At 40.1% G+C, this 18,219-nt stretch overlaps 2 protein-coding genes across 3 annotated transcripts in view; one reads left to right on the top strand and one right to left on the bottom strand.

The window, feature by feature from the left end:
* Positions 1-18,219, top strand: part of sh2d3cb (SH2 domain containing 3Cb) — a 35,247-nt gene that overhangs the window by 8,241 nt on the left and 8,787 nt on the right. For both annotated transcript variants that reach the window (XM_041938103.1, XM_041938105.1), the window contains 6 exons: positions 3,590-3,629; positions 4,886-5,014; positions 6,451-6,842; positions 7,586-7,689; positions 16,764-17,230; positions 18,074-18,189. In XM_041938103.1, coding sequence (XP_041794037.1) covers positions 3,590-3,629; positions 4,886-5,014; positions 6,451-6,842; positions 7,586-7,689; positions 16,764-17,230; positions 18,074-18,189 — 1,248 coding nt within the window. The remainder of the gene's footprint in view (positions 1-3,589; positions 3,630-4,885; positions 5,015-6,450; positions 6,843-7,585; positions 7,690-16,763; positions 17,231-18,073; positions 18,190-18,219) is intronic.
* Positions 9,418-11,446, bottom strand: LOC121607321 (UDP-glucuronosyltransferase 2A2-like). The gene has a single exon (XM_041938106.1). The coding sequence runs from the start codon at positions 11,429-11,431 to the stop codon at positions 9,959-9,961; it is 1,473 nt and encodes a 490-aa protein (XP_041794040.1). The 5' UTR covers positions 11,432-11,446; the 3' UTR covers positions 9,418-9,958.

Genomic DNA, 18,219 nt, shown 5'->3' with positions numbered 1-18,219 from the left:
TCCCCTCGCTGGGCTCTGAGACCAGCTCTGAGATCCTGTGGACGACGTGTCAGAAACACACAGTGGAGAGGTTTACTGTGGCTGTGGTTTGGTGTCATGGTCTCAGCGATATCCACAGCAATAGTAAGCCAGGGAACAGGGAATTGAATTCAGTATTTAACCAATTTTATTAAAGTTATCTAAGCTATACAAGCTTGCTGACTGCAGCTTGTTAGCTAGGTCGCTAATCGGACGTAGATTATTCAAAAGTGTATGTACCATTGATTTCTCTCACCAAAATTCACTGGAGCTGAAGTGTGACTATGGCAATTTCATGAAATGTACTGATTTCTCAGTAAAATTTCATCATGTTAAATGCTGAATAAATGTCAAAACAATGTGCGTCAAATCTGCTTTAAAACACCTGCACCTGTTGGTTTCTTTGTGAGCTCACCTACTGGCAGCCTCTTGACATCTTGTCAAATCATCGAGATACTCCACTGTCCTGTTTCCCATCATCCATGTGCATCGACATCAGAAAAGCAACAATTTTATCATATTGCCGCCCAGATTCACAAAACATATGGAATATGCGGTTACATAAATTGTGGCAGCTAAGTAAAAAAATAGAACTGTTTTCCAACTAGCATGGCTACTGCCTTTTAAAAGTATAGACAATGTGAAATACAAACACGAGACAAGCCTATACTATAAAATATAGGTAAGATAGGCCTACATTAAACTGTCTATAGTTTATGTGCAGCAATATTTAACGTTATCTGAGAGCTCATACTCTGTGTTGGACCAGTGCTTTACTTGTAACGAGGTCCAGAAGATGAATTTTTTTTCTCATGATCGTAAGAAGGTACAGTGTGTCATGTTCTCAATAATTCAAACTTGTTTTCTTTAAAACTCTTATTATTTCACAATCTTTTTTCTGATGAAATCATTTTTCATAATTACAGGAAAACACAACTTGTTTGGAGAAAACAAAAAGTCAGAAATAAACACATGCACATCCTGTCCTCCCCCTCTAAACGAGAGTAAACCAGAGTTTACCCTGATAAAAATTGTTTTTATGGTGTCATCCAATAAGCTCCGCACAGATACAAGCAGCAATTCTGGACATAAAATCGACTGGATAAAGTTTACTTGCGTGTTCACATCTGTTTGTGTGTGCGAGTTTGCTGTCTGCTCTCAGAGTTTGTGTTTGGGAACAAAAGGTCACCTCCCTTGACGTTACTCATGGAAATATGCATGTGTCGGGGAAGAGGAAGAGCAGAGTGACCGAAAAAGAAAAGCCATCGCCAACGTGTAGTTTCACTGACACAACACATCACCGCTGTGAAAACCACTCAACTGCAGTGTTTTTCCCTTTGTCTAACGTCAGTTGAAAGCGTCTGCGCTCCCCGATGTGTGGAGCTGAGTTTTATGACTCCCAGAGCCTTCAGACTTGGTGAGAAGCCAGCTGGTGTGATTACTGGTTGGACATTGGAGAGGAAAGAAGTTTCCTTTGCTTCAGTCCTGAAAAACAGACCATTTTGCAGATTGAGGTTTCACACAGCAGTAGAAATATTCCCCGTCCTCCCTGGAGAAGTATGTTGTGTTGCAAGCTGTTGCTGGGTGGTGGCAGATTAACACACTGCAGCTGTCAGAGAGTTGTGCAACAGGACAGATAGACAGACAGGAGACAGAAAACTGTACTACTACTCTTGCTACTGCTACTACAGCCACTATCAGTACTGCTATTGCAAGACTTAGGACTGGGTATTGCTCCTCAATACGTCTTCGGTCCACCACTTTAGTTCAGACTGAAATATCCCAACAGTCCTCTGATGGATTGCCATGAAATTTTGTACGATATTCATGATGCCCAGAAGATGAATCCTAATTACTTTTCCTCCAGAGCCCCCAGGAGGTCGACATTTTCACGTCAAAAAACGATTCTTATATAGTTGTAATATTTTTAAGTTATTATCTGATTAGATAGTTTATGATTTAAATCAACATTTCAAGTTCTTGTATGGCTGCTTGTACATGGGTGGTGGTGTGGCGTGGTTGAAGTTACTAAAAAACTCATATTCAGAAGTTAGTTAGTGCACCTTCAACAGCATGCAGCTCTACTGCTGCTACTAATACCTGTGCTTTTGGTTTGAAGTGGGAGCTGAGGAGGGGATGTGAGACATTCCCACATATCAACCAGAACTGGGTAATATAAAAACGAGAACTTAAACAGTTGTTTGGGTTGTTTGCTTAGTTACCAGGGATTTGTCACACTCCATCAAATCTGATCCCGGACAATCACGATGAAGCACGATGAATGCCAAACTTGTGTGATCACAAATGTGATATAACATATTTCTTTTAAGAGACTCACAACTTCCCAGTAATGTCCTAGAAAGTTTCCCTACAAAGAGCTTCCAGTGATTTGATTGTAATTAAAGGCAAAATAGATAAATATTCTTTTAATTTTAATTAATTAGAATTCATTGCTAATGTTCGTTAGTTATTTTATGTAGTGTCCATGCCAATAATGAACAAATATTGAATGAATGTTTATTTTAATTTAATAAGATCTGAGTTTCTTGTTTTTTATTCCTTGTATTTAATTTATTTAACCTTTATTTAACCAGACAAGTCCCACTGATTCAAACACAGAACAGTTAGAAATGCATGAATGAGGAAAGCATACAGAGAGACCATTTTTTACAAGAAATTTCAGAAGGTTCCAGGCATTTAATAAAAATACATCCTGGGAAGAGTCATGTTGGTCCACCCCTTAGACCCAGACTGAAACATCTCAACAACTATTGAATGGGTTACTATGAAATCTGGTACAGATATCGATGGTGTCCAGAAAATGAATCTTAGATAGATAAATAGATACTTTATTGATCCCCTAAGGGAAATTGCAGAGGAAAACGAGAAGTAGTCAGTTCAGCCACAAAGTGTCATTTCAGCTTTTCCATCAAAGAAGTTCCATCAAATGTAAATGTATCTTAATGACTTTGATGATCCTCTGACTTCTCCTCGCCACCAGCACATCAAACTTTTCTCTTATTTTATGAAATATCCCAGTGTCTTCTTCTTGGTTTGGTACCAGATTAGTTCAGATATTCATGGACTCCTCAGGATGAATATTAACTTTGGTAACCGCCTCGCTTTTCATCAAGTGCCAAATATCAAAATTTTACTTTGTCCAACACTTTGATTCATGACCAAATAAAGTAAAAAGTAATGAAATTGCCATCAGCCTAAAATCTACTTTGTTGCTTATTAGCAAATTTTAGCATGCTACCATGCTAAACAATGAGTGTGACTACACATTAGCATCATGTTAGCATGCTGAAGTTAGCATTTAGCTTGAAGTACTCCAGTGCCTAAGTGCAGCCTCACAGTGCCATTAGCACAGCCACTGGTTGTAGACTCTTAGTCTTGCTGTTTGCTGTAACCCAAAAGGCTATGAATTGAGAAGATTCATGCATGAAAGTAAATGCCCATAGTGGGCATAGAGAAGTGGCTAAAACAAGAATATTAAGTTACAGACCCCTATAATAAAGTTTTAGAGTATTTTTGATCCAAATTTCTCATATGTTTCTTTTCTTTTCAGTCTGCAGGAGCGGACAGACAGCAGTGGAGAATATGTGAAGGTAGGCTTCCTCTATACATGACTTTAAATCTATTTTCATTTAAAAACGCTTATCCTGTTTATGTGTGACTTCCTTTTACGGTGATGCTGCTTTTCACTCTTCCTGTTGTTAGAGAAGCCACTTTCTGTTCCCAGCAGTGGCACCATTTTCAGTTAATCTTAAATTAAAAGTTGTCTGCAACTTCAACACACAGCACACAGGCTGTAATTCAATAAAGATGAGTGACTGTGTGGTCCTCTACAGTGAAATACTTTGAATCTGTTGCCGCTGGTAATGGCGGCGGCCTTGATTCAGCCGGCAGCTCTGCCTGGAAAAGGTGGAGTGAGAGAATTTCCAGTTCATTGACCTATAATTGGATACTTGACAAACACACTTGTCTGAATGGGACAAGCTGGCAATGAATGATAATGCTAATGAAATTAAAGGTATTCAGTAGATGCTTCCAGGTCTTTTCCCCCTCCAACACACACACACGCACACACACACACACACACACACACACACACACACACACTCGTATTTTGTTTTGAAGTGCTCCTGGCCTGGTGCCCAGCCTTTTATTCACAGTCCAGTGGGACAAACCATCCTGAAAAGAAGCGAGGGGTGGGAGGTACCAGGGACGTGAAAAACAACATGTCACCTATTTAACAGTGTAATAACAGTAACTTGTGAGTGTGAGTGTGTGTGTGTGTGTGTGTGTCTAACAAAGGCATTCCCAGCCCGTCAGTGTAAACTCTTGATATACAGTATCTTCATTTTGTTTTGTATGTGTGTGTATGTTTGTATAATGACATGTCAAACAAAGCACTACTGAGTGATGACCCCCATCACACAATGACGTTGCCACGGCGACGAGGCCAAGACTCTAGCATTGGTCTGGGTCTCGGGCCCCTGGTGCCGCCAGTGTGGATGCCAGTGTGGGAATACCAGAACTGTCCATTCCCCCCATCCCCTCTTTGTCCCCTCTTAACTCGCTCATACAAAAACAGAGCTGAGAAGGCTGCAGTTTGACTAGATGTACCCACAATGCTTCTTTTCCCTGAGGAGAAAATTTCAAGCAGCTTTTTTGACAAAGAGAGTCTGGTTTGGTTTCACAGATGGCAGGAAAGAGGAAAGAAGCAGCAGAATTGCAGCAGACTTTAGACACCTCTGTTGGTAGTTGCTACGTGATGCTTTAAAGTCTTGTTATTGTTTTCTGTGTTTGTTGGTTTGGTTTTTGCTGATTTTCTGATTGTGTACCTGTGATGCCCTTTAAGTTCTCCAAAGACAAGTTCTGGTTGGAACCGCCATCGGAGAAACTGAGGAAGCAGCTGGAGGAGGAGCTGAAACTGAGCGGCAACAACCTGAAGAGCCACGCCTGGTACCACGGACGTATTCCATGGGAGGTCTGCCTCAAACACACAATTGCGCACACAATATCTGCTTGTCTCTCAGGAGGACGTTGCATTTACTTACATTCATTGCCTGGACACTACATGCCTAACTCCAATCCAAAGCCTTAACCCATATCTCAATTTTAACCAAAAACTTAACCCAAATCTCAATTTAAAAGTTTAGTGTGTGTGAGGACATGTGTCTTGTCCCAGAGTCCCCATAGTGACCAGATTTACGGTATGTCTCCATGATGTACTAATACACACACACCCTGAGAAAACTAATTTTTAAATGCTTTTCTTGCTATCTTGTTGTAAATGTTAACAAGCAATCTAGACACCAATACAGATAAAAATCACCCCTGTTTTGGCCAAAGTTATAAAATCGTACAAAGTCAGCAACTTTGACAGAATTTTCAGCTTTTTACAATTAATTTACATTATTGCTATTTAGGTAATTTATCATCTGAATAATTTCTACATTGTTTTTGCTAAGAAGGGGAGCTCCAAAATAAAACTAGATATAGGGACCTAACCTTCAAATTGAGTTTTACATTAACATAACACAACTGAATCGTATTTTAGAGTGGAGTTTTCCTTTAAAATCTCTGGAATCTAAATCATGCAGTGGTTCAACCACATTAGTTAGCCCTGTTCAAACCCCACCTGATCTGACTCAGGATAAAATCTTGTTTAGTTAATATAGATTCATAAAATTTGGAGGGATCCCTGTAGTATTATTACAGTACAGTAAACAGTCATGATTTAGACGAATAGATAAATAACTTAGTAGATATGATATTACAGGTGCTACCGTTAGATTACATAGCAGGTGAATCCAGATGTAGCAGGAATCATCTAATTACCCTTTAATCATCCTAAAATACCTGATTGGCTTTTCTGTCTGAGAATTTCAGATGTCAGAAGGGTGGAATGAATATGAAATATCCTGATTTTACTTATTTGTCCTTTCTGGATTGACCCAACAATCTTTGATGGCTGAGTGCTCAGGCGGGAGGGTTGACATTAATGTTGGGCCTGTTCTTTGTTTGGAAAAATATGTCATCTCTTGTGTGTCAGGAAAGTACATATGAGGTGTTGTAAAACCTTTCATAAACTGGAAACCTTATAGTTGGCATTGCTTTTTTTACGAACAGATACATTTAGATTTATGTCAGCCTCCTCTGATTTTCTACTAATTTAATTGGCAATAAAGGTCATGTTTCTGTCAGAGGGGTAGATAGTGATGACTTAACTAGACTGGGTTTGTCTGGTGTTGGATTAAAAAGTCCATAACAGAGACCTAACCCGAAATTATTTACTTAACCTCAATGACAATAATCTAACAAATGCTTTACCTACAAAATTATAACTCACTTTAAAAACTAAACTAAAAAAAAATCACATTGTAATTTGGACAACAATGAAGGATTAAAATGTCTCCTCAGGTGTCAGAGAGCCTGGTGGTGATCCACGGTGACTTCCTCATCAGAGACTCTCAGTCCAGTCAGGGCGACTTTGTCCTCACCAGCCACTGGGAGCAGAGGACACTTCACTTCCTCATCAGGAAGACAATGGTTCAGTGTGGTGAGACGTACACTCGGGTCCAGTACAGCCTGGAGGGCGAAGCCTTTGAGTCTTTACCAGCTCTTGTTCACTTCTACGTGGGGAGCAAGGCGGCTCTGACCCAGTGGAGCGGCGCTCAGATTCACCGGCCGGTGAACAGGACGCTGCCTCTCAGCTACCTGGAGACGGCCTTCTGCGCTGCCATTCTTCAGCCCTCTGTGGCAGGACGGCGGGCTGACGGCGTGAGCAGCGAGGAGAGGGTCTGTCCGAGAAGGTAAGAACATACAAGAACACAGAGGACTTGTTTCATAAATTGTTTCATTTGTTTTGTGTTATTTAGAGGAGTACAAACTATGAGATGAAACTAACATAGCATCTACTCACAGGAGGTTTCTAATGACTGATACAATCAGTCATTAGTATATACTGGAGAACCACCCTGAATCAGAATGGGGACATTTTAGGTGTGTGAACTCATGTCAACAAAACATTCGGACACAACTATAAAGATCCATCATGTAATCATCGGAACAAAAAAAAACTGATGGCATTGCAGACAGAATGTCTGAGTGATAGCTCTGAGTGATGGAAGTCTGTGAGTGCTTCTGTACACAGTAAAAGATCAAGAAGAAAATGAAAATGCCCAGTAAAGTGATACCTGCAAGATTTAATTTGTCAACATTTAGAAAAACAAAAACTTTCACAAAATATAATAAACAGGAATGAAGTTTAAAGAATTATTTTTCCCTTGTGTGACTGTACTCCCCACCATAATTTAGTTTGGACAAATACAATGCAAGTATCTAAGTTAGTGTAGAAAGTTTAGACATGGTGCCCTTCTCTGTTACAGTCCTTTTTGTAATAAAGGGTGATAAGTTGTATTTTGTTTATAATTTGGTGTCACCATGATACTCAGACATAACTTCCTGTTGATGAGATAGAGACTGAAAATGAGATACTGTTACCTGTTTATGATATCCATCTGCCATCTCTCTCTCTCTTTGTGTCTCCATGCAGTCCTTCCTCTCTCCACCAGAGGGAGGCAGATGTAAATAGGGAGCAGGACGACAGGCCTCTGTTAGCAGGTGGAGAATCCCAGCTCTCGACTCCATACAACAACAGTGAGTGTAATACCAAACAACGCTCTGTCTCCTCTTTGTATAATAATGATGTAGTTAAATCCTTAGTAAACAAGGAGCAGGCCGCTAATTGTGTGGGTAAATCATTGTAAATGTATTAGCCATGGCTACAGGATACAGTCAGAGTTAACTTTAGATTCTAAACTTGCCCTTTGTCCAAAGTCAGTTCATTGGCTTGTGTTTTGGTGCAACATGTGCACAGTTGGAGCACAAATGGTGAGCTGATAGTAAAATATTTCAGAGTATTCTGATTTTATTGATTTCATCTTTGTCAAATACAGCTTAACCGATTCAACGACATGACTGATGTGATGGTTTTAGTTCATTACAGATATTATAAGTGTATTTGCGTATGTGTTAGTGATATGGAACAAGATACTTCAGTAAAGATATGTCAGCAAATAAAACACAGATTTAATGTTATTAATGAAGACTGTTTTAGTTTGAAGTAGTTTATTATAGTTATATAGCTACTTTTTTTTCTATTTTTGTTATTTTTGTTTTGTTACACACACACACATGCACACACACACACATGCACACACACACAGAGACTTTATATGTACTCTGGACTGTAATTTAATTATTATATCCATATTTGCCAAAACAATTTGCCAAAACTCTTCAGACTCATTCAGTCCCATTCAATTTCATACTGCTTGGGAAGTTTCTACACCCCTCATGGCAGTAGTTTGTAGTATTCATGGATATCTTATCAAGATTAAAGTGCAGCTTTAAATTGTTGTTGTTTTCTTGGCTGGATAAATATATGAACAATCTTTGTGAAAAACAGAACTTGCTGCATGTCATACATGTCTCTCTCCATGTTTCTTGCCTATCTGCACTGTCGGCTCTCAAATAACAACCAATAAGCTGCTGAGCTTTGGTGGTTCTCCTCACCTGCTCCAAGGCAGACAACAGTAATTTAATACGCACCATTCATTTATCCTTGATTTAACAGAGACAATACAAATTATTAAGCATTTACACAAAATTGCAAAAAATTGCAAAGTTCTTGTCCTTGTGCCTGAATGTTCTTCCAGTAAACACATACAGCTGTATGGTCTGTCTGTGTTTTCTGTTGTAATGCAGAAAATACAACTTAGAGAGTGAAAATTACAAGAGGTTATAAGATTTTTGGTACAGAACTGGACAAAGATGACTACTTAAGTTGCTGGATGGGTAAACTAAGAATGAACTCTCTTAAAAATAATAAAGAATTAAAGTAAGAAAAAGGCAAATTACAGACTAAAAGCTGTTGGAGAGTGCGTACTGTGCCCTGATCAAATCCGCACAGGTGATTACATTTGGTAACTATTTCATAATAGAAATGTTCTATATGCATAAAAAAACAAGCAAAGTGGTTGATAGGGTTCAACCGTATAGTTGTAGTCATTATTATGGTATTAATAAGGATGTTTTCATTGTATATAATATTTGTTTATATGTAACTGCGTATCATTATGTTGGTATTCTGTATACTGTCCAGGGAGCAGCTAGGATGCAACAATCTGCCAACTGGTGGTACAGGATTATTGTTTGAAAACATTGATTGAATCCTTGAATGTATGCCAAAGTGCCAAACTAAAATAATCAGACTGTGTTCTAGTGTTGTGCAGTGCACAAGACCAAACTCTTCATATGTGTAAAACAAAGCTTCAAAAAAACGTTCTAAATCCCTTTATTAGTTTTTATTTACAGCTCGCTTGAAATCATCATTTGGACAACACTCATTTCTGAAATGATAACATGACATTGTATCACTTGAAGTCATAAGCACTATTGAATCATCACCCAGCCCAAGTGATAGACAACCACGAGATACATGTGACAATTTTTTTTTTTTTTTTTACAAAATTTATCTTTTTTGATTTTATTCAAGGAAATGCAATAATTTACAAGAATAAGAAAAATGTTTAAAACCTGCACCAAATCCTTCCAAATGTTGCTGGATAAGGATTAAAAACTGATTTCTTGACTAAAGAACTAACTTGTCCCCAAATTGTATTGTATTTGTTATATATACATCATGCTAGCAAACAAACAGAGAACAGAACAGAAACATTGATGTCATTAGACAAGTTTGTGTGTTGAGTCAGCTACAGGCACTCAGGAATGTTATACCAATGTAGGACTGTCTTTATCCTGATCAGGACTCTCAATATGGAAACCATAACAGCTCATGAATGTTACTGTTTTCTATACAAGAAATCAGGATACAGAAAATGGAACAAATCTTGGAGCACTGTCATTATTCTTTTTTGGCTTTGCCTCTCGAGATCACTCTCCGCCACAAAAACTTAACTGTTGAAATAAAAACAATAAATGCCAGCAAAATAACTGCAAGCAGAAATGCCACCACATCAATGGAGTGATACTGGATGTTGGACATCTTGTAAGACTCCGTCCTGAGATGCTTCGCTCCTTTGTGCCTCATGACAAACTCGATCCAGAACATGGCACGGTCCAATGGTTTCATGGGCTGATCTCTGTGCAGGTTGGACAGCATTGTCATCTTCTCCCTGTAGGTTGGTTCATGGAGTACCTCCTTCAACGCCTCCAGGAAGATGTCTTTGTTCACAGTTGCAATGTCCAGGACTTTGGCCACACCTTTTGCTTTCATCCTGAAAAAGTTGTCCTGCTGGTCGAACATGAGGGGCAGACCGACCAGGGGGACGCCATGGTAGATGGCCTCCTGGATTCCGTTGGTGCCTCCATGGGCCACAAACACTCTGGTCTTGGGGTGTCCCAGGAGGTCGTTTTGAGGCAGCCAGTCCATGAGTAAGGTGTTGTTGCCAAGGGTGGATGGTCTTTTGCCTTTGTGCCTCCAGATCACCTTTTGAGGAATTTGGGCAAAAGCAGCAGCAATATCTTCAGCAATGTCCTCAGGAAGTTTTTCCACCAAGGTTCCCAAAGTCATAATGATGACGCCATGTTCGCCAGAGCTCTGAACAAAATTCTCTAGCTCTTTAGACAGGGGCTTGGAGGGTTTGCACTGAAATCCTGACATGTAGACAATGTTTGGCATTGTCGGCCGTGGGAACTCAAAGGTAAAATCGTTCCTCATCAGCCAGATGTCTGCTGCCTGAAACAGCTCCATGTAATGTACATCATTTCCAAAGTAACGATGAACAAATGGTTTATAATTCGGGTCTGTGACATACCAAATATGAAAACGAGTGAAGAAATAGTAAAGAACGTTCTTGACCCGCTGGGGAAACGTCATTTTGTCAGTCAGCTCTGTTCCTGATATTGGGACGTAGGAGAATGGGGATGGTGCAATTGCATGATGCCCCTCACCCTGAATAGTCCACCTTACATTTAAGACAATTGGGAGACCCAGACGGTGACCCAGAAGCACCCCTCCACCAATTGCAGGGTCCGTCAGAACCAAATCATATTTGGTATCACGGAGACTCTGCATCAGTTTAGTATTCTCAAACATCTCCTCCACCATCTGAAGCACCTGCTTATTCAACTGATAGAACTGTTCCACTAGTTCATATTCCAGAGATATCCGACGCCAAAGTGAAGCACCTTCCCGCCGCATGTTCAGCATTTTGGTTACAAATGAGCTTAAGGTTTTCTCATCAAATCCAGTAGCGGAATTTATAGTGATGGACTTGTAGTGTGGGGACTCTGGCTTGATGTACCAACTGTCTGATGGCCGTACCACTGTGATTTCGTGGCCTCTGGAGTGAAGCTCCTCAATGAGGACTTTCATGTTGACCCAGTGGCTTCCATCCAAAGGATACACCAGGACTTTCCCTCCATTTACCAAGGGTGAAGAGCAGAGCAGCAGCACAAGTGCTACCAAGGTCGGTCGCTGCATCTCTGAAAGAGATTCTGACAAGGGATGTAAGGATGTTAGTTTTGTCAAAGCTTTACAATTGTTGAGTTCAAGACTATGCATCACTTTAACAAATAATGAACACAAACGATGGAAAAAATAGAGAACAGAGTTGCCTAATTTCAGCTTCTTCATAGTTTTGGAAAGGTTTGTGCCAACTATGAGTCGCCCTCTCAGATTTGACTCATATTTTACCAAGAGACTAAAGTTTTAGTCTGGACCACATTGATTGTGCACAGCCTGTTGAAGCTGGACCACAAACCAGAGTTTACAAACTCTGGTTTGTGGTTTATAAAATGACGGGAGTTGCAGCGCTCCTGAACCTTATGAAGAACTAAAACTGTGGGTTAGATTAGTCTGTAATGTGATTAAATTAGTAACACCATACGGTCGCAGAACCAAGTTTCATTTGACATCTGCAGTGCCTGTAGCACTAGTTCTTATTGTAGTCTGGAAAGCATGATCTGTAGGTACTGCAGATGTGAACTAGTGTTTGAACTTTGTCACGTAAGATTTGTTCCAAGTTTGATGGACAATTTAGCAGAAGTTAAACACAGAAGAAATTTGACTTTTGAAAAAATGGTGAAAATCACAAGCTAAAGTGATGCTACTCAAACAAAAAGGGCACTTATCTAATCAAGTGTAAACGGCTGGATATACAGTACTTCAGAATGACCATGGACAGCAGACATGCATATGGTTCTGTTTATACTGCATTGGGCATCTGCATACATGGACAAGTTCTCATATGCACAGATGGCCACATGGTCGTCATTTCGGGTGTCCACACAGAGGTGCACTCACAGATGAAATTTTTGTCACATAGATCCTGATGGCTACGCAGATTTGAAAGAATCATTTGAGCTGAAGGAGGGTTCAGTTGGCATTGGGAGACTGTAGTGTGCTAAGCAATGTAAAAAAAAGCATGCTTGTTGATATTGGTTGTTGTTGTGTACTCTACACAACAGAAACATGTCGCTGTTCTGAGATAAATAAATACAACTTACTCGCTGTTGAGAGCAAAAAATGTATGTTAAAAGCTTTAGTTCAGTGTAGCTAAAAGAAACCGGATGCACACCACTACAAGTCTCTCCACAGAGGAGTTTCATTATTCTTTCAGCAAACTGAGGAACACTGCTCCAAGACTTGCATAACTGCATAATACAGCTTAATAACAGTTTCCTGACTACTCAGCTACATGGTGTTGAAATTCCTTTCTTGGGTTTTGTGCTCATGTAAATATGCTGCTCAGTAGTGAAAGATCTTGAACTGTGAAAGGGACTGAATAGCACCTGCTTATTGTATTTAAGTGGTCAGCTTTGCAAAGTGCTTCAAACATGTTATTGTGTAATTTTGTGTAAACAGAAGTAGTTTATCTTGCTAAAGATAATACTTTAATACTACGACTACTACTGCTACTACCTTTACTTCAGCTTTTCATGTTCATGAGCAATACAGTAAATATTCAAGATTGGCTGTAGTAAATACATGTACACGTTCTCTCTGTGCAAGGAAAGAAAAAATCTTCCAATCCCTTGTGCCATTCCAACATTTCTGCAAACAGGATACATGAAGCGATTTTGTGTGCTGATAAGCAAATGTTTCCAAAATAATTACCCAATGTTCCTGCTTTAGTTAATTTAAACACAAGATACTTGTGCTCAAAAAGAGGATTCATTCTCAGTGAAGAACCTTGGAGCTCTAATCTGCCTCTATACCTGCCAAAGAGCACTGATTCCTAACACGTCTCTGGGGGTCATCAGGTGGAAACCTCCCTTCACTGCTCCTACACAATCCAAACAGCACCGCCACGTTCAACTGACCCAGAGATGCTCCAGGTAGTGGCCAGTACCGATGCTACCATTTAACTATTGCTAATGCTAATGCTAACTGCTAGGAAGAACAGAAGAAGACAATACAGTTCCGATGCTACCATTTAGCTAATGTTACGTGCTAACCGCTACCTGCTAAGAGGAACAGAAGAAGACAATAAAGCTAGATTCACCTATACTGTTAATGTTAATTGCTAGCTGCCAATACTAACTGCTAAGATACTATCATACTCTCACCGCTTTAGCTATTGTTAGCTGCTACAATGCTACCACAGGCCTAGATGCCACATGTAACTGCCGATTGCCACACTACCATCATCTACCCCTGCCTCTCACCAACTGCACCAAGAAAAAGCGGGGTGGGAATACAAACCCTGGTTCGGGTAGGGGATAGAAAATAAAGAGGTAGAGTCAAAAGATGAAAGCAGGGATTGGATACAGACCCTTGTTCGGGTAGGGGGTGGAAAATTTAGAGGGTGCTGAAGGTGGAGGCCTAAACCACAGACTAGATTTAACAGCCTCTTCTAACATTTCCTTCAAGAAGCAGCAAACCCTACCATTTCCTTCAAAAAGCAAACAAAGCAGGAAAACAAACCCTAACATTTCCTTCAAGAAGCAAACAAAACAGGAAAACAACCAAAAAGATCAAAAAACAAGCCAACTCTGTATCTTACCACGCACACTCACCTGAACAGGCCGCATGGTCCCAAAGAGAGACTCTAGCTGGCCACACCCCCACCTTATCTAAACTTCCTCTTCCTGGTTCTCTTCCTATTGGCAGAGCGAGAAGATGGGGCGGGGAAAGCAGAGCAGAGGAGAGGTGTCTTGTTCTGGTGACTTTAACCTCTTCTCTTGCCGGGTTAGGCATGCATGTCCTCTGCCTTTGCTTTAATTACGTTCCGCATTTTCTTCTCACTGTTTTTAAATTTAACTTCAGCAACGCTGTAGTTCTGAATGGGCAAAGTTTGATGTCCGGTTGCTCAATGCATTCATAGAGTCCGGTTGTGTTGTTGAGCTTGTTAATAGGAAACATCTGGAAGTTGCTATTTGACTCTGTGAGACTTGGAGACGTAGCATCCATCTGCAAGTAGTCAGCTGAACAGTCCATTCATGCACATTTACATGACAGTCATACTCCTACTGACACAATCCAACACAACACAAAAACAACTGCACTGACAAATCATTAAAAAGATTTTTTAGTGTTGTATTAATATACCACCAGCCTGTTTAGCTTCTAAAACTCTTTCACTGGTCTTCACTCTTTGATATCATCACTTACCGAGACAGTGTCAGTCAACAGATTCGATGAATCCACACAAGCTTGTTGTTGGTGCGTCCAGCCTCCCTCACTCTCCCTCCTTCATTGACTGCCTGTCGTCCAGCACAGGTGGTCAGAGCAGCTCGGAGGGTGTTGGCACTGAAGTAACAGGACTAGAGTTCAGAGTGTGTGTGGTATGCAGCAGCAGCAGAAGGTGGTTACACAAGGGAGAGCCAGTTGAGTCTCACGTGGCAAAGTTTGTACTTAAGCTGTAGTTCTGAGATAAGGCTGATTTGTGTTTGCGGGCTGATGTGGAGCAAAGGCAAAATGATTATTGATTATTGACAATTAAAATATTTTATTTTTTTTATTCCTTATATAATCACATTTCCTGCTTTTTGTCCTTTCTATAAACACTTTCCACTTTTATTTTGAATAGCTGCTATGACTGTTACAGTTTGTTATTCATAGTTTAACGATAAGATAAGATAAAACTTTATTTATCCCCAGCCGGAGAAATTTGGGCATTACAGCAGCATGTAATAGCAGTTGGAAGAAAAATAGCAACAGAGATAGAGAAATTCAAAAAGCGAAATACAAAATAAAAAAAGTTGACTATATATATATGTGCATATTATACAAGTAAAATTAAATTTGAACTATGTAGAAGAAAAAAATGTGTAGAAAAAATATATAAAAAATATGTATTGCCCCAATTACTTTGGAAAAAAGAATGCTGCCTTAATGATAATCATAAATAGTGTTAATACTACTTTCACAGAAGAATAAAATATACAAACAGTAAAAAATGTGTTATATTGCACAAAATGTCAAGGAAATATGTAATATTGCACAAAATGTAAGGATATGAGCGTATGTTGCCATAAATGACAAGAAAAAACAACAGACTAATTGGCAAACAACATCAACACAGTTTCATGTGATGCTGGAGTTTAATAATCTGACAGCTGATGGAACGAAGGACCTGCAGTAGCGTTCCTTCTTACAGAGTGGATGCAGCAGTCTGTTGCTGAAGGAGCTGCTTAGGGCCCCCACTGTGTCATGCAAGGGGTGGGAGGCAGGGGGGAGGATGCTTGATGAGGATCTGACAGAAACCTTGCATCAATAAGTGAATAATGTACAGATCAAAGTGAATTGAATCTCAGCTTCAGCACCTCCACCGAGCCTTTATTTTGGTGAGAAGTTCTCTTTATCTATTCATGATTTTAAACAAGAACAATAAAAACACAGGAGCAGCAATAATACACTTTAAATTTTACAAGTTAAATAAGAACGTAAAAAGCTTTGATTTTTTTTTAAACTTAACAAAAGGAATATATAATAACGATTTTAAAAAAGGCAGAAGGCAGTGAAAGTAAAGAATATTAATATTGCACCTACATACATTGAGTATTGTTAGTCGTGATAGTAAAGTCAGTGTCATGTTACACATTAAAACAAATGTGTTTGACACAGAAGCGGAGGTGAAGGATTTTGTCCGGGAAAGGGACAATCTTTTTTTTAAAAAATGACAGATGAACTGTATGAATGCATGGGTTGAAAAAACTATATATATATACATATATCTTATAATTGAGCTTTTCTAAACTTAATTTCTCTAATGGTAATGCTTTTGATCAAGGAATAACTTAAATGTTGTAGGATCTTTAATTCCACTATAACAGTGTGTTGCACTTTGATGCAAGGATGTTGCATCTTCAGAACTGAAGAAGCCTCTTGGATGAAAGGTGAAATGTCTTCTAGTACCACAAGCAAATCTAGTTGCCTTTGGAAGCACTTAGAATTGCAAGGATGTTCCAGTTTCTTCTTCTTTTGTTTGTTCAGTTTTCCTGGCTTGGGAGTGACAGATTTGACTCACCTGTAGGTGCGGGACTGGACCTGCACCTACAGGACTTTTAGGCTGGTGGACGGCTTAGGTTACAGTTACAAAGTGTACAGTTTAAAACAACAAATCAGTAACAATGCACCCTTTAAGGATCATCAACTCAACCATTACTCTTCTCTCCCTGGTGTAATGTAATTCATATTGAGTCAGTGCTACTCGGTCTGTAATCAGTAATAAATATTCTCCTTTTTTTTCTTCTGTCTCCAGCTCACCAGCCCAGAAGCCCTAGCATTAGCCAGGCTGCCAGCGTGGGTCCATCCCCGTCCTTCTCCAGGCGCTTGGATAATTCCCGACCCCTGCCCTTTCCCAACAACACCCTCCACAGACAGTGTAATGACGGACCCCAACCTCATTTGAACCAGGACTCTCCATCCTCTGATGCAGGTGGCTGCTGCTACACAGAGCTGTACCCGGGCCCTCAGAGCTATGTTGAGAGGTTGCGAGCGGAGGAAGGGTCAGTGGGCATTGATCCACTGAGGGTGGACGATGGGAACGTGTACTTCTCCCCGGTGGTGGAGACGGTCTCTTCTTTCAAGCCAAGCAGGTACCAGTCGCCACTGATGCCCACGGAAAATAAACCTTTGGAGGTGGGCATCCTGCGGAGAGTGAAGGAGCTGCTGGCCGAGGTTGACCCCAGGACAGCAGCCAAGCATATCACCAAGGCTGACTGCATGGTACCATTTAAAGCTGCTTTCATCAATATTTTCAGATTAACAGTGTCTGAAATGACTATTTATAATGTGGAATTACCATTTATTTCAACTCTATAGAACTTTTTAACTGCTTTAGCCACCCTCACTTTATGGCCTGCAACTCTTCTGCTGTGATGAAGTCTAACCACTTGTTGCTTTTGTCATGTTCAGATGCACATGCAGCTGTTTTCAGGGAAGAAGTTTTGATAAACCTTCTGTTCATTACCTGCTCAGCACCAAACAGCAGACAGACACAGTTAAAGACTAGTTAGTGAAGAAACTGGAACATCAAGCAGCTGAAGAGTTTGCTGTTTGTTTGCTTACCCATTAGCCTTAGCAACTTAACTATAAGATGATAATAGTTGTGTTTTATTGCACAAATTCTTCTGCCTCCTGCGCTCACAAAAGGAAAAATCCTGTCCACCCAAGTACTGTTTTAAAAAACTTCTCCGTCCATATGAAAAGGCAGAAACACAATTGAAGCTCTGTCAAAAGCGTGCCAAACCAAAAGGTGCTGATATAACCGTTAAGCCATGTTGGCTGATCAGAAGCCTGAACACAAGCTATTACCAGTAGGCTTCCTGCAACAAGAGGTCTGATCCTACTATGGGGAGGCAATGACCTGCCTTTGTCTTAGTAAACAAAGGAGATGATGACGTACACTGAGACAAAGGAGATACAAATCTGAAATTAAATACATTGCACTCATATGAGGCTGTGAAAATCTACACATGATGCTGCCCAACAGTGTGCATTAAATCAACCACCAAATATAAAGAGACACAGCCAGGAGGAGGCCAATAATCATGAGTCTCTGTTTCCCAGGTGGCCAGGATCCTGGAGGTGACTCTGGAGGTGCAAAGAATGATGGGAGTTAGTTCTGGGATGGAGCTGCTCACATTGCCACATGGCCAACAGTTGAGACTGGACCTGCTGGAGAGGTGAGTGAAGATTCAGTAATGCTTGACACT

Source organism: Chelmon rostratus, chromosome 5 (genome assembly GCF_017976325.1).
Source record: "Chelmon rostratus isolate fCheRos1 chromosome 5, fCheRos1.pri, whole genome shotgun sequence".
Taxonomy (NCBI): Eukaryota; Metazoa; Chordata; class Actinopteri; order Chaetodontiformes; family Chaetodontidae; genus Chelmon; species Chelmon rostratus.
The sequence above is the reverse complement of the archived record's forward strand: the minus strand, read 5'-3'. Positions and strand labels throughout refer to the sequence as shown.

Bases quoted from the DNA above. Each gene is read 5' to 3' on its own strand.
- LOC121607321 (XM_041938106.1), bottom strand. From the start codon at position 11,431: ATGAAAGTCCTCATTGAGGAGCTTCACTCCAGAGGCCACGAAATCACA.